At 38.9% G+C, this 23,726-nt stretch overlaps 3 protein-coding genes across 8 annotated transcripts; 1 reads left to right on the top strand and 2 right to left on the bottom strand.

Annotated features, from left to right (window-relative positions):
• Positions 1-8,798: 8,798 nt before the first annotated feature.
• cenpw (centromere protein W) lies at positions 8,799-9,912 on the bottom strand. Its single transcript, XM_077552966.1, has 3 exons — positions 9,732-9,912; positions 9,548-9,661; positions 8,799-8,991 (listed from the first exon to the last, which is right to left on the bottom strand). Exons 1-3 carry the CDS (start codon positions 9,816-9,818, stop codon positions 8,965-8,967), a joined length of 228 nt encoding a protein of 75 aa, XP_077409092.1. The 5' UTR covers positions 9,819-9,912; the 3' UTR covers positions 8,799-8,964.
• Positions 9,913-10,111: 199 nt separating this feature from the next.
• hddc2 (HD domain containing 2) lies at positions 10,112-13,498 on the top strand. Its single transcript, XM_077552648.1, has 6 exons — positions 10,112-10,253; positions 10,617-10,738; positions 10,802-10,904; positions 10,964-11,032; positions 11,336-11,474; positions 11,568-13,498. Exons 1-6 carry the CDS (start codon positions 10,191-10,193, stop codon positions 11,672-11,674), a joined length of 603 nt encoding a protein of 200 aa, XP_077408774.1. The 5' UTR covers positions 10,112-10,190; the 3' UTR covers positions 11,675-13,498.
• tpd52l1 (tpd52 like 1) lies at positions 12,830-22,148 on the bottom strand. Of its 6 annotated transcripts, none has more exons than XM_077552645.1 (9): positions 21,997-22,139; positions 17,980-17,997; positions 17,281-17,399; positions 17,044-17,192; positions 15,284-15,385; positions 14,442-14,456; positions 14,126-14,164; positions 13,494-13,554; positions 12,830-13,173 (listed from the first exon to the last, which is right to left on the bottom strand). In XM_077552645.1, exons 1-9 carry the CDS (start codon positions 22,013-22,015, stop codon positions 13,054-13,056), a joined length of 642 nt encoding a protein of 213 aa, XP_077408771.1. In that variant the 5' UTR covers positions 22,016-22,139; the 3' UTR covers positions 12,830-13,053. The 6 variants fall into 6 exon arrangements, with proteins under 6 accessions (XP_077408771.1, XP_077408768.1, XP_077408772.1 ...); XM_077552642.1 differs by lacking the exon at positions 21,997-22,139 and adding an exon at positions 18,528-18,594; XM_077552646.1 differs by lacking the exon at positions 17,980-17,997 and having other exon boundaries at positions 21,997-22,148.
• Positions 22,149-23,726: the final 1,578 nt, after the last annotated feature.

Consider the following 23,726-nt stretch of genomic DNA (forward strand, 5'->3'; position numbering starts at 1 on the left):
TGATTTGTGATAGAGCGTTGTTTTTTTCATAGCTGATATCGATAATGATTAATAGTAGTAAAGGAGGCCGATAACTGATATTTCAAGCCGATAATCATTTGCAGTAAAAAAAGAAAAAAGAAACTATTGGTGTCAACATTTTTAAAATTACCTTTGCTGAAATGCCATTAAGCATGTTTGTTAAAACAACTAATCAAATTGTCAACACTGAAGGTTTTTCTTTTAAATTTTAAACATAAGAATAGACCGCTTTGTTTAACAATTATAACAAAAACTGCAGGCAGTTTCCAGGGTCATCAGCACGTGTGAAACCAATTTAACAAGCAAATTAATAGCTCCCTCAACATTTCTACTGCAAATAAAGTTTTCCCAAATTTCAACTGAATTTCTCAATTTTATTTCTTTTATTTTTATTTTTTAAATAAGTGTAGGGAGTTCCCAGTTTCAGCATCATTTTTTATAATATAAAGTGAAAATCTAAATAAATACATAAATGAAAAGTTACCCGTCTGTCACTAAACGACAAATGCATGCTAATGTAGCTAATACGGGGGGGTTGTCAGGGTGCGTAAAAGGTTTCAAAAGGTCTTCGCAGACAGTGAAAAATTGTCTGAACGTGTCCAAAATTTCTTTGCGACAAGTAAAAACTGTCTGTGAACATCTTACACATCCTGATGAAAATGCTGAATTTGCAACGTTCGCATGGATTCACCGCTGAGTGAGATACCAGATTTATCTCCCGTCAGATTTGTAAAAAGGTAGATGCCGATATTTGGCTTTTTCAATATTTGTCAAAATGCCAAATATCGGCAGCGATAATCGGCCTGGCCAATAATCGGTCTATCCCTAAAATTTTTTTGCAATGGATTAATAGCATTTCTATTCATTTGATTGAGTAAAGATGATTCTTGAGTACATGAGCGTAATCAGGAAATGAATTAAACACATATTCTTAAGGTATCACTGTACTTTATTTATATAAAAGACTATAAATGTATGGAAAAAGAAAAGCAATTGTGCCGCATCATAAACAACGCAAACCACACAAGTTGATATAGCTGTGAGCGCTCAAAGTGAAAGATTGAATGCCAGGCTGGTGCCAGGCAGACTCCAACATATCTTCAGCGCGAGCGTGATAACGGCCACGACATCTGTCGAGTGTGAGGTCTGGACGGCTGACATAACGTCTCCTCGCCGGTCCGAGGTCTCTCGCGTGAATCCCACGCTTTCACCGCGCAATAATGACCAGCCCTCTGATTGGTCGCTGGTGCTAGGAGGTCGGGGCTGGAAACCGTCAGCATGTGTCGGTTGCCACTGCGACGCGCCTTGAAATAGACGCTTGTGTGTGGACGGAAGAAACGAATGAGCATTTATTTGTTATCCTTGATATCAAGCTCAAGGTCCATGCACTAGTAGACGCTTTGTCCTCATTTAGACAACTGTGGCATAGTGGTAGGACACTAAATGATACTCAGTTTGACATCAAATAAATGCTGAAACGGTATGCTATGACGCCATGTCAGCATTATTCCCCCACTCCCATCTAAGAAAATGCCTTAGATTCTAAGACATTTTCTAAGGCCCCATCTTTAACATCTAAAACACTCTGAACTGCTAACATTTAGCGTTATCGTAACACTCCATTACAACCAAATCAGGATGTTGAAGGGGTGGGTGTTAAGTTTGGAAAGGCCGTCATGGTGGTCTACAATTGAATGGTTCACCCACTTTCATCTAAGTTCAATTTGTCTCCATTGAAGTGAAGCACATCTCAAATGGCCACCGATGAATGCGAGCGGTGGCCCCCAGCGAGAAAAGCCAAGAGGTCCGTGAAGGGGTCTTGAGACTCACTGGCCTCACCGTTAAAATAGAAAACATTTCCCCCCCTTTGAAAGATGACCTGCCTCGTCGACTCATCTTTCAAAACAACAGCATCCCGAGGGGATGATGTGGCTGGGTGGGAGGTTTGATCGCCTTGGATGAGCCGGTGTTGCTCGGCAGAGAGTGGCCCCGGCTACTTGTCATGTGACGAATGACCAATTTGAATTTGGATTGTGGCGAGCGGGTGTGACGACATGTGGCTCCTCTCACACATTTAGCGCAGGGGAATTGAGCACACCAAAGAATAGAGACGGGCATGGCAGTCGAGGCTCGTTGTTAATAGACGCATGATATCATTGGAGCGTTAACAGACCAAAGCGAACGTGGCATTAACACACTGGCCATTATGGATCAAGGTGTCATGACGGTTTAAATGTTTTTTCTCGAGTCAAGATGGCGTCATGGTGTAGTTAATGATTAGTCAGTGACTTACTTTTCTTTCTTTTACAGTCAAAATATGCAGTACTGAAGTTTACACTATAAATTACCAGCATTGGTAAATAACCAAGTCATTTAAAAAAATGTTTTAGAAATTAGTACCACAATATGTACAAGCTCAAAATGATACTTTCTTCCATTTTCTATAACACTTATTCTGTTCAGTGTCACAGGTAACTGGAGCCCATGGCAGCTGACTCGATATTTAAGTTGACGAGTCGACTTAAATATATATATATAAAAAAAAATATTAATTCAGTTTGCGATTCCTCAATTTTGTTCAAAATGGTGAAAGGTCAAGAGCTAACTGAAGTGAAAGAAAACCAAAATTAAAGCACTTCATTATGTCGGACGCTCTCATTATGACAGGTGCCATCATAAATTTCTCAATAATTTGAAATACAGAAGGCCAATTTTGGATGAAATATCTTTAAGGACAAGGTCCTTTTTGAATCTGTCCATTCCCCATCAAGTCGAGAATCACTGGTGTGGATTATTGGGATCGTTTTACATGACTGTTTTTTGCTGTGTACTACTTTTGGCTAGTTTGACATCAACACTCACGACTAAGGACTTAACTACTACAGACTCCTAAAACTCTTAAGACCAGCTTCAGACCAAAAACAAGACAAACCGAGACACCGAGAAACCGGTTGCTGGTTTGTTGTTGAACAAGGTCAACCTTAAAACCAGTCACCAGAAAGATAAAGTCTTCTTCCTCCTCCATTTGTACTGAATCATTTCATTGCTAGAGGCTCGGGTTCAAGTACTGAGACCTGCGCCAGGGACGGTGTCACCTTAATATGGTCTCTAATTCCCTTTGGAAGTCGATGTTGGAGGCTCGTATTAAAGCTGACGTGGGGACGGATCAAGTCACACGAACTAGCTTGAGCCCTACTGATGGAATGGTCAGCACGAGCCCCTTTCACACGGCTGGCTACTAGTAAGAGCTACAGAACTGCCAGCTTTGTATGCAGTATCAACCAAGCGGACACTCGCATCATCTGCTCTGTTGCGTTAGGAGCAACCATTTTCCCCATGCATTCCGTCTCGGGCTCTCAGCAGTGTGCACACGTTGATGGCAATGCACAGTTTCTCTGGGTTCTGCATGAGACGCTCAAGGTCCCTAAACTTCAAGCGCTGAGAACAATCTATTTGTGTGTCGAAGACAATGGCATCTTAATATGGTCTCTAAATCACTCCGCAAGTTGTTGGACGGATCGGGTGACATCAACCGGCTTGAGTATGACACACATGAACCCCTTTCATATGACATGTCGAGACACAGCAGATGTGTGAAACAAAATCGAAAAAATCAGAAGAGGGACTCTCACCTATACTAAGGTATTTTATTTCACACGTGGCGGGGAAGATGAGGTTTCACTCGGTTTTGTGCGAAAGAAAACACTGATATCGACTCATAAAGCTCTGATAGCCAGTTTTTAGGACACACTGTGTTAAAAAGGCTAAACATAGCATAACCGTATGCACTTGACAACCGGCATGATAATCAATAACTACACATTCAATCTTTCCAAGCAGTTGCCTGAATGGATGCATTCTGCAGGAAGTACTGCAGTAACCAATTGAATGAATCAATACTAAAATTGGGGCACTTATGCAACATGACATGTATGTAGCTAATTATATTAGCGTTACCTACACTGAAAAATGAATAAGAATAACGTATCATAGAAAGCAAATATAAGGCGGCGGAACCGGCGTGGGTTGTAACTCGATGATATCGGCACCACGTTGTTCTAAATCTAGTGGTTGTAAATACTCAGTTTGACAGATTGATGGGACTCATCAAAATACGACGCCGCCAAAGACACCCAGTTAGTGTCGCTTAGCCCAGCCGAGCACTCCTGCCAAGGGACGGTTACACTATGTACCGATGCTACTAAACCAATAAGGCTTCTCATTAGTATATTTACATAACACATGAAAATGATCTGCTCTTTCTTGCGCTCAAACGAAAGAATACATTTTCACTTAGTTAAACTATGGTAAAAAAATCTAAATGCTAATTTTTTTGCCGCCATAGACCGGAACTTAGTTGACTGGAATCCTCTTGGGAGTATTTTGCTGAATGTGGTTTTTACATACACAGTTAATTTTGTAGAGCGAATATTACTCTAAACTGAGTTTATTTGGTCACACTCTAAACAGAGTAACATTTACACTTGGAAGAGAGTAAAATGTTCAGAGTAAATTTTACTAAAATATTTATTTTTTACTGTGTATGAGAGAATTTGCCGATCCCATGAAAAAAACTATTAAATATTTTTCACTCAGAAATTGTAAGTCAGAGTTTATTTAAACAATAAAATCAAGTCACTCCGGGGTTGAGGAACAAACGCGCAACTTCAGGTTGGGAGCCATGCCGCTCCTACTGTGTGTTAATAAATCGCTCGCGTCAGCTAGAATCTTCGTACCTCCAGTCCCAAAAATTATGTTTTTGGTCTCCTTTTGGATATTAGCAGTAAGTAGCACACAGTAGGAGTAGCATAGCTCAGGTGGTAGAGTGGCAGTCTCCCAAGCTGAAGGTCGTGATTTCGTTCCTCAACCCTTGTGCAACTTTAAAATAAATAAACAAGCAAAATGTACTCAAAAGAATCCCTCTAACATTTATTTAGAATTTCTGAGTGAAAATAACTTTACTAGGTTTTTGTCATGGGATATGCCCATGACACACACAGTAAAAAATATTTCTATTTTACTCTCCCCGAAGTGTAAATGTTACTCTGTTTAGAGAGGGACCAAATAGAGTCTGTTTAAAGTAAAATGTACTCTACAAAATGTATTGTGTAGTGTTATTTTATATCCAAATTATTACACTAACAGAAGTCACGACTTAGTTCTTTATAACTAGATTTAGCTCCTCAACGCACTTCCGCAGAGATCCTAGCTTCCGAGGACTTGCCGCTCGTGTTTTTTTTGGGTTTACTGAAGTCATTCCCGAGCCACACATCAGTGTCTTAGCCCACAGAAACACACGTGGCCCAGAATACGTGTTGCCATCATCGCTGTCCATTCTGTGAGTGCTATGCCCAGAATATCATCTTTAAGATTTTAGATGTCATCATAGCGGTGATACATCGGTGTTATAAAAGGTTCGGTAGCGGCCGGCTTAGCCAGGCACGTCACCTGATAGGCACTGATGCCGTTAGCTCGATGATAAGTCACGGTGGCCACAGTGAGGTCATTCCTGGCTTCTGCAGGCGTGAGACAGAACCCCCGCCGCCTTACCAACACCCTTGACATACATTTTACATACGCACACATTGTTTTTAAATGCTGCAGCGATGACAGACGTAAAGCAGTTGAAGCATTATGGCGGTCTATATATGTGCATAATGGCGCATGATTAAAGTCATAAATAATCCTGCACAATAAAGCTATATACAGTACACACGGGCCTCCAGGTGGCGAAAGACGCGTGACAGGACTATTTGTGGGACGTCTGGATATTCAATACTGTGGATTTTCTGCAGTGTGAAGCCGGTGACCACAACATGATGGCCCCTCGGCTTTTAAAATTGTAGAAAAATATGCCTTTAAAGTCACTTAAAAATTCGGTGGTAGGATTAAGTATCAACAGGTGCATTGCAATAATGGTGGATAATCAAGTTTACTTCAGTAATTCAACTAAAATTTACTACACAGAATACAGTAATTTGATTAAAAAAAAACAACATTCAGAAATTAGAATATTAGAAGAGAATCAATCAAAACTCAGCAGCATTATGTCACCACAAATTTGAAGTCCGGATTTTATTTTGTTCAGACAGTAAGTAAAAACAAGTAGGTTAGACATTTGTGTAAACCAGGTTTGTTAAAAAGTGTAATTGTAATACTTTAGTGCAAAAGGAAACACATCAGCCACGAAGGGAAATTTGTGTACAGATTAATTTCTGCCTGTTACTTTGCTTAATCAGCTCGTCATATTCAATTGGCTCATTCGTGGCACTTAAAATTTACATTTTTGGAAAGATAATACGGCGACAATTACTCCCTAGAACGCTAAATCCTACAGCTTTTGTCAGTTTATTCAATAAATATTTGCACTTGAAAAGAAAAATGCAGATACTATTTTTAAGAGTGATTGAGTTATATGATTTAGAAAAAGTGCAATGTTCCAAATGGATTAAAATGAAGACTGTTATAAACATTTAGAGCTTTACTCACATTTTCAAACGCAACTTTATCAATCTCAACCCAAGATTCAAGATGAATGCAAATACAGTACTTATTATTCCACACTGTATTTTTTTTCAAAATCGAAAAAAAAAAAAAAGAGAAAGCGACATGCTCAAACTTAAACATTGCACTGCACGCAGACGTGGTTGTGATAGTATGCGTAAAATGTCCCCTGCCTGTCTGTGGATGTGGGCCTATCATATATTACTGTACTGTAAATATACCAACATACATCACATAGCGTATAGTGCAGACTGGTGCACTCAGCTACCTCGCTTATCATTCCGTCATTTTGACTGGGCTAACCCATCATGTCTTTGTCCCTTCTTAAATACCCTGACATCACGTGTCTGCAGTCCTAACATGATACCCACCTCCCCACACCACTGACCCCCCCCTGTCAACCCTCCTCCCAATACGTTCCTCATGCATGAAAGCATCTGTTTTTCCGTAGCCTATACGTGTCAAGCCACACAGCGGGGAGTTGCTGATGTCTAGTTGAAGAAAAAAAAAAAACAGCACACACTTCACTCTCTGTGGTAGAGTATGTCTCCAGGTTTGCTTTAGCTTAAGAGCAGAAACCTGTTTAAACTTTAGCATTAAAAGTAGGAGATAAAGGAAAATAAAATTATAGAATTAGATTTTGAATGTTTGACCACTTTACTACATTTTAAGACAATATGTATATGTATATAATTTTGTATACATTTATTATTTTGTTCTATGAATTAAAATGTAATTGGGGCAAATAGCCAATTTAAAGTTGAGTACTAGCAAGACATCCCCAACTAAAATGACAATTGACTGAGTTCAGGCTTCATGACCAAATGCTTCATTTGTTTAACGGCACCATCTAGTGGATACATAAATTTATTGCGCGTACTTAAATCTGAACGCATATGGTGGCGTTCTTAGTGAATTAAGACACAAAATCAATTAAATGTGAATTAACAGGACACTAGGCTAGTTTATTTGATGGCTATTGAAATTGATCCCACGCTATGACTGCACAGTGAACAAATCCGCCTCAGAGCTCAAGCTCTGTGTTCAAAACTAAACTTGAAGATTTATGCTCTCTCTGTGTTTCCATGGGCATTGCCCAGGCACTCTGGCTTCTCTTCACATTCTCCATGCATGCATGTGATCTTGGAAACAGTAAACCATGCTTTTCCATCGCATCCTGGCTGTATGACTGAAATACACTCAACCATTCCCCCTTGACTTACCCCAACAAAGGAGGCCGCCTTCAGCTTTTGCTGACGTGGTAGTAGTGGCATAGAGGATTGCCGGACAATCTAGCTCTCCGCTGTCAAAACAACACACATACTGTCAGGACAAACAGTAGCTGACAAAGCTGTGCACTGATTGAGCAAAAAATGACATAATATAATTAGAATTACGGTATGAGAGAAAACATTTATTACTATTACCAGACAACATCATTTTACAAAAAACACAATTACAAAAGCTACATTATACACAAATAGTCATATGAGTCATGTATTGTATGAGAAAGTTTTAATTTACAAGATTATATCATATGAAGGGAGAAAATTAATTTTACGATAATTCACAATATTACATGAGGGAATTGGAAACATCACTATATTACTTAAGTTATCATTTTACACAAATTGACTTGAAAGTTTTATAAGAAATATTAAATTCATAATACATACTGCAATATTACGAGGATTTCCAGAAATCAAGGCACTCTGAGCAAAATAGTACTTTTAGATCTGACAATACTGTCAAAATGTAGTAATAATCATAAAAATAAAAAAGCAGGCTATTTCTGCAATTAAATCATACTCCGAGAAAGAAAATTGTAATACCAAAAATCTGAAAATTGCAAAAATGAAATTGAAATCTTGAGTGAAAATGCATAATTTACTACTTAAAAAAATGCTACGATGTTAATAATTTAAAAATGTCCGACAGCAACTTGATCTATGCTAGCTAATCAGACATACATAAATAGATCCACATTAATCTGCATACTTGTCTCAGTTACATATATTACAGTAAGCATATGTATATAAAATTACATCACATTGTAATCTAACTCAGGTTGGGCTAACCTCAAAGCTCATTAATCTATGTCGCTATGATGCAACAAAATGTCGACTCACCCCATCATAGGAAACATCTTGACAAAGCTCCCAGCAGGCATTATTTGTGTTGGATAATGAATTTGGGCAAGTTCTCAAACATATCACCGGAAAACATTAAGTACAACAATAAAAGACACGACAGAAAACAGATGCATTTAGACATTGAGGAACATAGAAATTCTATTCATTGTTAAAAATATACACAAAATAAGAAAACAAGATAAGGAACAGATATGTTTTCTTGTGCAAAAATAAGAATGCAATTTAAGAAAGGGGCTGGGGGCCTCACGGTGCCTCAAAACTATGATCATAAATACATGAATGGTCATCATCCTCTGGCTTTTTTCAGCACTCTCTGCAGAAAAAGAACAAAGCACGAGTATGAGAATTAACATTCAGGCTGGGTTGCAATTTAGATGATCATTCTTTTTCTTATGACAGATTTTCATCATGATTACTGATAATAATAGTAAACATTATTTTTTCCTTTCTAAGTGGAGTTTTTGCTGTGCCCCGGCAACTCACCACTTAGTATGTTTGCCATGAATCACATGAGAACTACAAGTACAAATTATGCAGCAGTGACAAGTACTGGCTTGTTGTACGATGGTTAAGGTAGTCACACCATAAGTACGAGGTGACAGGTTTGAATTCTGATATGTATACTTTATTTTTACTACAATATCTTGACTACAGCCAAATACTCTGTGGGTTATTGTTTGGTTTGTAATGCCAATAGCAGCCCATGTTCTGACGGTTATGGTTAGGATTATTGTTAGGCAGGTATATCCACTGCCTATTCCTTTTTTACTAAGTACATTTCAGTCTGTACTACATAAATGTACTTTTAGTCAAGTAGATAGTGAAAATCAGTATCCCTGAATAAAATGCATGGCTGTGCGCGAAATTACCTTGGCGACTGCTTTGACGTGATGAGGCCTGATTGTTGAAGATTTCTCCTCAAACGCTTTGGTTGTTGCCTCTTTGGCCAAATTGTTGAGGAAAATCAAAGTGAGGAGCTCCATCTACGAACACAGTTATCTTAGCAAGCTAACCATTATAGCCCACGTAAAGCGGTCACAAATAGCGCCTTACCATCGCTTCGGACGCGGGCCTCACGTTCATGTTAGTTTTCATCTTTGATTTGACTCTTCCCTTGAGTCCCGACGGTTTGTTCAACATGACAGAAGATGTTTCGAAGGACTGAAACGGCGAAAAGGGGCGAGTTTACGGTTTCAAACAGCCCGCTGCCGTAGACTTCCGGGGTGAGGCTTGCTAGCTTTCTTCTTCTACGGTTTAATAGACTTCTGGTTTTCTCTTTACCGCTATGCACCCCGTTCAAATTGAACATAATACATTAACTTACTATATATGATGATGTATTCTTAACAAAACGAAAGGCGATAAAAATGAAGTTGTATTTATACGTATACATTTTCAAATGGAGGTGAAATGTTCATTTTTTTAAATTTAGTCCCGTGGTTATGCTTACTTTTCATGGACAGCGCTGTGCATTCTGTGCTCCACATGTAAAGCGTAGAAGAAGAAGAAGACATGGCGGCGCCCACAGACAACATGAAAATGCTCCAATTTTTTAAACTAATTGGCCAGCTTAAAGTAAGATAAGACAATAGTTCATAATTATTTACATTTGTTCCAATGAATGTCTTTTAATGTTTGTATTTAACTGTGCAGTGATTGTTGTGTTTCAATCTTAGTTTTTGTACTTTTGAGTTTCTGCTACAACCTCATTATATACTTATATTAGTGTAATACCCACAATAAAATTACATTCTTAAATATAAAGGTTTCTTTTAAATAAATTAAGATACTACTTATAATATGTTAAAAAGACATATATATGTTTTTTAAAGGACACAAATGTCAGTCTAATCTGCCCAGACGCCAGTACTGTAGTGAAGGCTGTACGTGGCATAATTGTATGCACAATCAACAACTGTAAGAATGTCTTTCTTGTAGAGGGTCCCACGAACAGGCTGGGTGTACAGAAATGTGAAGGACCCTGAGAGTGTGTCGGACCACATGTACCGCATGGCCTTGATGTCTCTGCTCATCACAGACCCCACAGTGGATAAAGACAAGTGGGTTCATTTGCAGTTTGTTTCCTGTCAGCAAGCTATCATGAATCTCCTCTTTGTGCTCAGGTGTATCAAGTTGGCTCTGGTTCATGACATGGCTGAGTGCATCGTGGGAGATATCGCACCGTCGGACAACGTCAGTAAAGCAGATAAACACCGGCGAGAGGAGGTGAGCGAGCACCAAAGCTTTACTAATGTTTGTTTTTATTAAGATTTATTTTCCTTCAGGCAGCCATGAGGCATCTATCAAGTCTCACACCAGATAGTCTCAGGAAGGAGATCTATGCACTATGGGAGGTAAAGTTTGATTTTTACTGGCTTAATCTTCACACTAGGTCCCAACCAAATAATTTTTTTTTATGCCAATAGTTGGCAGAATAAATTAACGATAACGGATTGATAGACCGTTTAATTTTTAAAATACAGTATATCCTGATTATTTCCTCTACATCACATCTTGTCAGATTTTACTTTTTTTTTTCAAGAATTAAGACAGACATACACTATCAGCACTGTTGCCGATATCGATGCATCCTCAGCGGGTTAACATTCCCAACAATCTGTTAGTTCAAAATGGACAAAATCTTTTTGGGTGTTTAGGAATATGAGCTCCAAAGTAGCGCGGAGGCCAGGCTGGTGAAAGAGTTTGACCGTCTGGAGATGATCCTGCAGGCTCACGAGTATGAAGAGCTGGAGGGAACGCCAGGGAGACTGCAGGAGTTTTTTGACTCCACTCAGGGTGAGTTCAACATCTCTGCCCATAAAAGGAAGCATTTATATGTCTAAGCGGATTAAATTATATGATTAAGGCAATCATTTTGTGTCTTTGCAGGTTGTTTCCAGCATCCTGATGTGCTCCAGCTGGTCATGGCTTTGAATGATGAAAGGAGAAGTCACATGAGCGAAAAAAACAACTCTGGGAAGTCACAATCTACTTGACATGCATCATGACCACATTTTCCCACAAGTTTTAATATATCACAGCATCAACAGTCAGCAACGTCAAATGAACACTAGTCTGGCAAAACAACGCTCCATGCAATTAAGTGCTGTATTTGAATAATGTTTTATTATAAAACGGGACCTGAGATGTACTTGATTTCAGTTCAACACGAGACCTTCATTGTTTTAAAGTTCTGACCACCACAAACAATATTAAATACAGAGATGACTTCAAGCAGCCTCAAGAGGTTATCTAATTAGTTTGATGGCTTGATTAGATTCGGCGTTCTCATGGTGGCAATCACGGGAAATCTTCAAAAAACTTAAAATGACATTACAGTAGCACAAAATGCTCACAATTAACTTCACATGGGCCATTTAGGGAAGACTCAAACACCATGCAGCATTTGAAAATGGATTTTGTATGTGCATTGAGGTACTGTATGTCGTATTAGAGCCAACACTGAACCATGACGCTACAAGATTTAAGTCATACTCCTATGAGAGTAAAGTCATACTTTTGTGATAAAAGGTTATATCATTCTAAAAAAAAAGAAAAAAATAATTTAGAAATAAAGTTGTAATATTATGAGAATAAAGTTGTGTATTTTAGAGAAATAAAAATATATATATATTTCAGGGGGTGGTGGAGTTTTTTTTTTTGGATCTGTATTTGCTAAAAATGTTTATAAAAATATTAATTATCCTCAAAATTATTTAATATTTATTCTTGTAATTTTACAACTTTAATCCTGATACACAATTTAATTCCTGTAAATAAATAACAAATCCAAGACCCCCCTCCACACCTCTTTTGAGTGAAATTTTATATCTCATGTGCATTTTTTTCTCAAGTACTTTATTTTGTAATATTACAACTTTACTTACGTTATTCTTAATAATAATAATGATAATTAGAAATGGTATTTGTAATACACATACATTCTCAAAAAACTACAACTTTGTTGGTCCAAATACCCATCTGTAGTTACCGAAAATGTACGCATGTTCAAAATGTGTTTTGCTGTCAAATATGATCAAACTCAGGTCATAACTGTGCTCGTCACATCATATCAGGCTATTTACAAATTGTGCATTTTTCAGAGTTAGTCAACGTATACATTGATAAAACATTTATAATAGCAGCCGATAAATGTTGCATGATAGTTAGTTTATTGTTTCTGTTCAAAAGAAGACGATTTGAAAAAGTGAGGAGATGACCACTGTAATGTGGCTTAGTGGGGAGGAGAATTGCTGCCGGTACTGTATGATTATTATGCAAACCAATCATATGTACTATATGTATTTATATATGTACTGTAACAGGTTCCTACAAAATGATGCAAACATGAATACTGTTAGTGCTACGACTCCTGCTACGGCCTTTCAGGTGTGTCCGTCAAGGTGCTGGTAGGCGTGTCCTGTGAGCTGGCCTTCGCCGTGGAGGAGAGGACGTCCTCAAAGCTTCCTCCTGCTCCGGGACCTCCAACTTTAGTCTGGGAAATGCATAAGAAAAACGTACAACTCTATTTCTCCTCCATCTGAGGTACAGTACGTGTGTCCCCCTGCTTTTGTGTTCAGCGTTAGCACCTTTTCTTGTAAAGCTTTCCTTCTAAGGACTTTAAACAGTGTATTAACAAGTTAAATGTGTATAAAGCATGTGGAAAAAGGGGTCAAACTATAAAAACGTTTTTATCTCTCAAGACTTTCACCTATTGCATGTCTTCTTGAACGCATCTGCTTTGATAAATGTGGGTTCACGCTACTATTATTATTATTTCTTTGATTGTTTTTCATATCAATTAAAAATGTTTACCTTGATGCTTGTCACTGTATTCTCAACTTTCTCCTCAAAAGTCCTGAAGCTGGGAGAGTTTCTGGAAAGGAAAACACATATTAGTTCATTTTATGTACTAGCCTCCACCAATCAACAAACATCTTGTTAAAATCCTGATAATGGCTGCTTAATTTAAAGCAACCGTATGTATTAATCTGATGCGAAACGTCAACGATGTACATGCTACACTGCATCAATGTTACAACATTTAGTAGTCTACAATATTTGTGGACCAGCCAGGAAAGCCCTCGTGTCATTTGCACTAGTATCACTGCTAAAATTACCGTTCAGAGTTGCAAGCGGTTCTTATAGAAAATTACACTTTTTAAGATCAATCTCTCAATATTACAGCCACTAATGCTGTCTTCTTCAAGCAACAATGCGAAAAATGCTAGATCATCTTAGTTGAAGCGTAACTAGTTGCAATGTGTCAATGCTAAAACTACTGTACAGACTAGAGTATGCAGAGCTTGACCAAATGATCAATTGATCAGACAAATGTTATTAGCTTTTGCTGTGTTCATTCATTGTTTATAATTCAAAAGAGGATTTATTAGCTTATTCGGTTTCTTAAAAATGGTAGCACACATACTGTACATTCATACAATTACCTCATGGCAGGCATGCTCATAGAGTGCGAGATGGAGTAGCTGTCCGCACAGAGAGGAGTTAATGATTAGCTCAGCTCACATCAGAGTTAGCAGTTAGCACACAACACATGCACATGGAGGCAGATGAGGGGCCTAATATGTATACACACTCAAAGTAGAAAGAGGAAGGAGTTTATACTAACAGTGCACAGTGGTACCTTGATTCCCAAATCATTAAAATGTAACTTGCCAAGAAAACTAGCATTGTATTGTATAAAACATAGTAAACTAAAATGTACATGAAATAATTTTTATGATAGCAGCTGCAGGTTCTTACCCTATGGAGCCAGACCTTGGGAGCATGCGGAGGAGGCAAAATGTCATTTAACAGTCATAAATTAGACCATTACGGTGTCAGTAATTATATTAGGGGTTTGTCCATTGTTAAATCAGCAAGATGATTATGGCATAAGAAATTAGGCTTGAAAAACAAGACAAAAATCACAACAAAGCTGAATCTCAGATGAGCACTGCAAGATGAAGTTGTGCCAGAATTGACAATTGCGCGCTCGCACGGACACACGGCGTTGAGAGACTTTTAATCACTAATTACGTCTTTGTGCTTATGCTAAATTAACAGTGTAAAATATGAAATGACCTTAAATCTGCAAGACGTCAGGCAAAAACGAAAAAACAACACACAGCAGAAGAGTTGCTATCACACGCGCACACATACCTCCTAGGGAATAGTAACTGTAGACCAGCCATGCTGTATGAACAACATTAATACATTGGTTCTTTTATGATTGATAGACAGACAGACGCTATTCTAGGTGTTAGCTAATCAATTAGGACAACCTGCTAATGCTAACTTCATTAAAATTCTGTGAGGGCTGTGATATGCGGCGTGTACATTATGTGATGACCTAAAGCCAAATTAGCTATCTTAAGCTATTTTAGCATGTGCTTCAGCCAAGTGGTTATTTTGTTTGGGATGTTGAATGCCTTTGCTTGTCTTTAGTCATTTAATGTGCTTAGTAACTGACTGTAATGATTATCAATTTATTTATATATCAATCCATGTTAACCATCATTTCAGACAAGGCCATCTTGAGTACTTTATCATCTAAAATCTCTGCAGCTATGCAAGAAAGGAAGCCGATAAGTGTTGCACTGCACCTCATGTCTCCAAACTTCCTGTTGATGGCGCTGCCGAGCGTACTGAACGCCGCCGTGGTCTTCTGTCCCGCTGAGGTCAATGTCCCCGATGTTCTTTTGTACCTGGAAAGCACAAGAGAAGATGCTTTGTTTCAACACAGCGAACCACATATTGGCGCAACCTTGGCATGGTGAGTGACGTAGATGACGTTGAGTTGCTCAGCATGAGTTGTGGCTAGCGGCAGCTCTTTTAAGCATTAAATGATATCCCAAACTTTAACCTGAGACTAGGGGTGTTAGGCGATTATATTTTTAAAAAAATAGTTAACTCGCGATTAATCGCAAATTTTATATCTGTTAATAAAATGTACAATCAAATAAGTTGTCACACATTTGTTAACATAAACGTGGAAAACATGTTAAACTAAATATGGCTGCATCTTTTAGTCATTGATGCAGTAATTTCATAAGAATTCATAAAATGGAGTTAAAATTACAAAGATGTACTCTAAAAAAAATTGTGATATTGATTTGTGTTGGTAATTTTTCTGCCACTAGATGGCATAATTGCATTTGTAAGACATTGGTGACAGCTCAGTGCATTTTTCTTATCGTATTAACTCATTTGCTCCCATATTAACTAATTTGCTCCCAAAAATGAATACATATGTTCTATTTTAAATGTTTTAAGTGTCCCAAAGACATATTCATATGTTTTTTTCATGTTTTTCATGCTAGAGCATACAGAAGGCTTTGATGCAGCCTCTGAACTGAAGAGAACACTTGACGCAATTGAAGTTATTATATAAATGGCCAGCAGGTGGCAGCAGAGCAAAATAGATCAACCAGGCCCATGTTGAAAAAAAAAAAGCTCATTTACTAACAATTCTAAATAGATTTGTTAATAATGATGAAACTTAGCTATATTCCAATGTCAATTCCTGCGAAACGGCAACAGATAGAAATATACTTTTTTTTCCTGATGAAAGAAGTGACTCTAATCTTTCTTTTGGTAGGGTCCATGTTCTTATAGCAATAGAACACAATATTCTGTGGGCCTTGCAAAATCAGTCAAAATCCAGTAAAACAGCCGGGAGCGAAGGGGGTTGCTTGAGTGAAAATGGCTGGGAGTGAATGAGTTCAGAGCTATCTCATCTTTAACATGAAGTAACTTGGGAAATTCTGCACATTTCTAAAATTATATCATACAACTTGACCTCAGTCTCCACAAATATATACATTATTATTAAATGTATTACTGCTAAATTTTGGCAAGGACGTGTCTGCTGCGTTGCGGCTGGAATTCTCCCAGTACAGGCTTTCCAAGTAAGGTCTGTCTGTGTTTTTAACCACTAGCGCTAGTGCTACCCTACACCCGTGTGGTCACTGTGCTTCATTATTGATGAGGATTGTGTGTGTGTGTGTAATCTGCAGGTCTGAGTGTAATCAGAGAATCTGAACACAGCTCTAATTCATTTACTGCTCGACAGGCTTCTTTTGGCTGCAAATTCAATTGGATTTACTGGACTTGTGCTGCACAGAAATTGTATTGTATTTTCCAGGTAGGCGTAGCCTTTAGCAGTCTATTATCTTAACTGCTCTCATACATTTATGGCTAAATCACAGCGTGTGTCATTAAAAAATGGGTCACATGACGGACAGGTCAGAATTTGACGACAGTGTGAACAAACACGCCACACTTTAAAACTGATACAGTAGCAACACTGAGCAGCCGTAACTTTGTGGGCAGTGCATAATGACTTGGATCTGTTTGCTCTTACGCGGTGGAGCTCTGCATGTCGAGCCAGCCTCGACTTAAGTTGTTGCGTAGCTCGCTGAGAGAAGTGATGCCCAGCTTGTGCTTCAGCTCGGTGTGCCGCTTCTCTTTGGATGCCAGCACCTGCCTCAGTGTACTGATCTCATCCTCCAGCTACGCAGGGGCAAAATAAATCGAATGTTATAATGCCACTCCCCTGTATGATGGCCCACAATGCAACATGATATTTGTGTGTTAGTACTTTGGCTAACTCCAGTTGGATCTCCTCTCTCTCCTCCTCTGTCATGAGGGGGTTGCTGAGGTTGACGTCCGACGTCGTGTTTTCATCTGCTTCCTTCAGCGGCTCCGAGTCAAGAAAACCTGACACGCACACACAGTCGACATGTGTTAATGTACCACCCAAAGGTGAATACCCCAAAAGTGGCCCAGTTTTGACAGTACTCTATTTCCAACAGTTGTTTACATTCCTATCTTTATGAACATTCTGATGTTGTGTTTCCCAGTGTTTGGATGTTTTCTGAATTCCCCCCGCATTAAACTGTTACATAATGTCCGACTGCAGCTCGCTGTGCTGTAATCCAGATTAACAGACGTGGATTACGTAGTTGACAGACACGTAAAAAACGCCTTCAAGCGGCTGTGTGCCAGTTGAATTTTGGACCTGGACTTTGTGAACCATTGAGGCCTCAGTTTAGCTCCATGTGGAGTCCCACATCATCCTTAAAATAACGCTGAACATTTACACTTTTAACACTGATAATCTGAAATTGAAGGTAAGAAAAAGCAGATTTGTCATGACAAAAAAAAAAAAAAAGTATGATCACATGACATCAGAAGACAACAACAAAAATATAATGGCACATACTGTACCTCTACAACACAAATACAACTGTCAAACTTACATTCACACTAACACTAAGATTTTGGTTTTAAAATGTACCTGAGAGATGTCCTCCATCTTGAGGCAGCACAGGGTAGAGCATCAACATCAGTTGCACTTTTGAATACCGGTACCCACACTCACGTACAAACATCACTAGTGTGACAGTTGAAGTCGCCATTGAATTGACCACAAAAGAAGGCCACACACAGTAGACAAAGGACAACAACAATGGAGGCCAGCCAAGTGAGCATTTGCATTGTGTCTTGTCCCCCCACTTTTGGTGCCATACCCCAAAAAGTGGTCTCACATCTTTCATTTGTGGACAACTTCTCACATTCTTCATTTGTCCATAGTGCGTGTCCTAATGGGTACCTGGACTGATTGCCAGTCAATCATAGGGCAACCAATATTTACATTCAACACATCTAAGGACAATTTTGAGTCAACAATAAACCTATCATGCATGTTTTTGGAATGTGGAAGGAAACCAGACGGAGTCTCTGCAGGAAACACACACAAGCGGAGAAAGAACATGGAAACATCACAGAGGCAGGCCCGAGCCCGGATTCGAACCGCAAACCTCAGACCGGTCGAGGGTTTCTTACCCTGCTCCCCCTGGGACGAGGTTGAGTTAACCCATTCCTCCCCAGGGCCCATGCTGCCCCAGTCCACCACTACCTCGTGGGTCAGAGGGGGCAAAACAAAAAACATACAATACAGTACAATTTTTCATTGATCAAAAACATCTAACAAAAAAGGTGGCGGTTTCTTGGGGGAGCAAACAAACATTTTGGAGCTAATGACTGTTAGCATGATCACACTCTTATTCAAGGTAAGGAAATCCTACTTTTTCCCCAGGAACTACCAAAGGAAACACGCAGCACAAAATCATCACACTTCTGAGATGTTTAATTTGCTGGAATTGTCACGTTGGCGGTTTTAACCAAGTCCCATGTCGAAATGTCGAGAAGAGGAAGAGTTTAAGGTTTGCGGAAGCACAAATGTCAACTGTGTGACAATGTATTGCAAGCACTTCCAGGAAATGAAAGCTCTTAATTGCTTTCAAAGCAGAAAAGGTGCAAGTCTAGCAAGTCTTTAGCGTTTTTAGAATGAAGTGATGATAATTCTTCATTAAAAGACGACATCGTATGGAAAGTTGGCTTTATAGGTTTAAAAAAAAACAAAACAGCGATGCCTTGACTTAGAAGCACTCCAACTTAAAGAGGAACTGAAGTTTAAAAAAAAATAAAAAATCCAGTCCAATAATGTTCAAAGCACCCCCACACGTTATTCTGATTCCATTGGTGGAATAAGAGTGAAGCAGATGAATCCACTTGTTTCATCCATCTCAGGGGGCAGACATTTTGACACTCTACCACCCACTGAAATTGGCGTCCAAGTGTCCTCGGGCTCACATTGCGAAGGTCACGTGACCAAACCCCCAAAAAACAGATGAGCCCTAATGAAAGTTAAAAAAAAAATTTTTTTTTAAAAGACAACAAATTATGATGTGGCCGTTAATGCTTTTGTTAGGTTTTTATTTTGAGCGCCAGAGCACTGAAAGAAACCCTGTATACTGTTGTTTATTTAATGTAGATGAGCTTTTTCTTTTTCTTTTTTTACTGTAGATAAATAAACTCATATGGTTCATTGGCTCATTTTCTTTTTTTGCGTAAGCCTAACCTAACCAAAACATGTAAAATAATAATAATAATAATATTAATATTTTATTGTAACAAAGATTAATTTATTGCCTGTGTTTGTAAAAACAAAAACAAAATAAACAAATACATGGAGAGAGGACTTAAAAATAATTGTACATTAAATTGCAATTATAATATTGAGGGGAGAAAAATTGCAATTAGATTATTTTTCGAAATCGTTCATCCCTACTATCAGTCAAGCCATATTCAAACTAAGCCTTAAATTTGTTCACTCCATCTGTGGCGCATCTGAAGCTCCTTCGCAACTCAAATTTGGGCTTGCAAATCAAACTGTTTTTTAAAGGAAAAAAAAAAATCAACTCAACAGAAATGGCTCCTAAGCTTAAAATAAATAAATAAAATAAATTTTAAAAAATTCCCACGTTGGGTTAGCTGACTGGTTAGCATGTCCGCCTCCCAGTGCAGAGGACGTGAGATCGAGTCCGGGCTTCGGCCTTCCTGGGTGGAGTTTGCATGTTCTCCCCGTGCCGGTGTGGGTTTTCTCCGGGTACTCCGGTTTCCCCCCACATTCCAAAGACGTGCATGTCAGGTTAATTAAACACTCTAAATTGTCCCTAGGTGTGATTGTGATTGGTTGTTCATCTCTTGGCTGGCAACCAGTTCAGGGGTGTACACCGCAAACTGCTTAAAGTCATCACCCCCACGACCCTTGTGAGGATAAGCGGTTAAGAAAATGGATACATGGATGGATGGATGGATGGAAGTTGGGGTACTTATAAGTCAATCAACCACTGTATGTCTCCTTTAATTTGAAAAGGCCAGACCGGGAGTCTTAAATGTAGCACTTTGAAACGTGTACAGTGCACTCATTTGTTTCGGCCTCCCTCCACATTATTTTTTTTCGTGGCCTCGGATACCTCGCTGGTCACAAGATTCCTATCTGGGTCATGTGGTGAAGCTAAATCAGAGGCCTGGGGATGGTCATACGGCAACCGGAGTGCAAGACCAACATGTGCATATTTTAACCTAATAAAAATTGCCCATTCATCTCGGCGTGTGGAAAGTTTGAAAGCTGCGGCTCACAACCTTGTTGACAGACTGTTTGCCACCAAACAGTGAGTCACTTATAACTGGAATGCAATTACCTAACTGGATCAACAAATGGTGCCTTGCGCCCGACTGATTTGAACTAACCAAGGGGAAAAGATAAAATGATCCACTTGTTCCGGTTATGTTATCTATGCCAGCAATTTGTACAGTAGTGACAGGTAGAACAAGGAAATGCTCATCCACTCAATGGCAGAGGGTACACAATAAACCTGTCTATCCAGTTTTTGTGACCTCGCGGCACCTCACCAAGCAAAAATGTCACAATTTATCTCGTTTCAATTTACTCACAAATGTATTTTGTGTAAATCCTGGCTGTGGCTGTAAGGTGCTGGCATAGATAGACAAAGATTTATCATATCATTATTATTTTTGCAGTAAACAAATCTTAATTTCTGGAGCATATAAAATCCCCCAAAATGTATCTACTTTGGATAGTCACTGGTGTGGCCAATTTAGAGCGCCTCATTTGTTGACAGTAAGTGCTCACAGGTCATGCAGAGATGGTCGAAGAGAGAGGGGGGGGAAGAAAAAAAATGTTCCCTTGTTTGCAAAATCGTAGAGAATGGCTTAGTTTTTCACAATTTTGAAGACTCACTTCATACATTTGGCATTTGTCTTAATCATTCAAATTTGACAGGCTTTAACAAATTTAGAAGACATTTATTTTCATTTTACAGATACATTAAGTGATACAGTTTTGGATAATTTATCCATGATTATCTTATAATCTAGAGAGTGGATTTATCTTGTTTTGTCTGTCAATACTGTATACGTTGCTGGCATTAACATCAACAGCCTGAACTGAGTCACATTATCTGTAGTCAATATCTGGGCAATTAGCCTACAGGAAATGTGATTATTTCCTACTGCGCACCTCCAGAACGCCATTTACTTAATCACGTTTACTTTGTAGAAAGAGGAAGAAGAAAAAACTCGATACAATCACAAACGTTGCTTGATAATGACATAGCCTACACCGCAAACATGAGGTGAAGTGTTTTTTAGCGATGACGTCACTTCCATGTCACCTGCACTCGGTTTAATTGAACGCCTTTTCCAAACTGAATGAGGCATAATCTATTTTTTGTCTGTTTTAATAAGAAATACAGTCGTGAATATAAGACTTTTATCTTTTGTGTCGTACTCGTGGACGGCGTGGTGCGTTCACACTCCACTAGAAGTACTGCTAATCGGAGCAAGTTTATTCAAAACAAACAAATAATAAAATAAAAGGGGGCGGTAGGGGTTCTCTCCACTCAAATAAGCCATTAAAGTAATATATGCGCTAACATTGACTGACCTTGTTGTCTGGTCTCCATGGCTAACTTCCACTCGCGGTCCCGGACACGTCACGGTGTCGGCAGGAGATTGGCACCGGTATCCGGGTCAGTTTGCGGCCGTCGACTTCGCCACTGCCTTGCTTGCCTGCTTGTCACGAGGTTAGTCAGCCAAGGGGCGGGACGTAGAATATGCGCCAGCCAATGAGCTTACGCGCCGCTGGAACGTACATCCAGTTATTTCCGGGTACTGCTTTGAGCGCGAGGGCATCCTTTCTTTGTTTTGTTTTTGCTATTAACAATTTTCCAGTTCTCTTAAATAATAATAATAATAATAATACATATTTCTATTGAATGCATTTTTTTAGGTGGTGAAAAGTTTGACAAGGGCTACTCCCGCACCGGATAAAATTGTCTGTAGCTGCGGTGCTTTGCTGCTCTCTGCTGACTACTACTGTCATCACATAAACAAACTTCTGATGGGTCATCTCTTTGGTCAAGTTCATTTGTCTTCGTAATTTAAACTTTCTTGTATTTACTTCGAGCAACCACCATACTCTTTCACTATGTCGCAGTAAATAGGGTTTCAACAGGGTGGGGGGGAGTTTTAGGTACATTTAGAAAAGAATGAACGCTACAATTTTGAAACTATTCCAAATTGTTATCTTTTTATGGGAGTTATAATGGGAACGATAATAATTTAATAACACAAATATTTAGTTTCGTCATAAGCAGACATTCATGCACAATAATACGATTAAAACAAAAATAATTTCAACAGATTATGAGTCAACGCTCAATTTTGTTTTGTCAATTTATTCGCATGTGTTCCCTTTTATTAAAATGGCAAATATCCAATTTTGAAATTCCCCAGAATTTTGCAATCATAGCAGTAAATTCCTTCTCATTCAACAACACGCACTCACGCACCCGCCCGCGAACGCACGCACGCACACACACACACACACACACACACACACACACACACACACACACACACACACACACACACACACACACACACACACACACACACACACACACACACAAAACAAAACAAAGAAAACGCACACAAGCTCTTTTATTCTGAGGAAGTTTATTTTTGGAAGAGTGTAAAATGTTGTGATCATTTTCGACACCAACTCAACCAAAGCTCCCCAATGGAACGCCAGGATTGTTTTTTTATATCATAGCCGCCATTTTGGAAAGGATACAATATTTATTACAACAGTTTTGTCTTTCCTTCCTGAGAAATTGATGCGGAATGCATAGAAATGAATAGAAAATAAGAATAATAAATTAATATAAATGTGAACACAAAGCAGGACAACTTTGGGAGAGGACCGAGTAAGGTTATCATATACATGAAGGAATACTTTGTTTAGCTGCTGTTGGAAGTCAATTTAGCTCAGATTTAACGCTGCAATAAACACATACAGTGTTTGCCCCGCTGTATCTAAATGGTTTTAAAGCGATGTATTTTTATGTGTTTTTTTTTTTTTTTTACAGTATACAGGCACTGCTCTACTTATGAACATTTCGGATATACAAACAATTCTGTGTTAGTTCTAACTTTTTTTATATACTCCCCGACAGATAAATTTTGAGACTAGCGCCTTCAGTGTAGTACCACGTTGTGCTGCAACATGCCAGGCAACACTGAACTTTACTGGCAGAGATGCAGCGTAATTAACAGCAAGAAGAAGAGGCAAAGAAGGTCCCCGACTTCAGTAAGAGTCGTTCCCACATTGCA

The sequence above is a fragment of the Vanacampus margaritifer genome, chromosome 19, assembly GCF_051991255.1.
Source record: "Vanacampus margaritifer isolate UIUO_Vmar chromosome 19, RoL_Vmar_1.0, whole genome shotgun sequence".
NCBI classification, from domain to species: Eukaryota; Metazoa; Chordata; class Actinopteri; order Syngnathiformes; family Syngnathidae; genus Vanacampus; species Vanacampus margaritifer.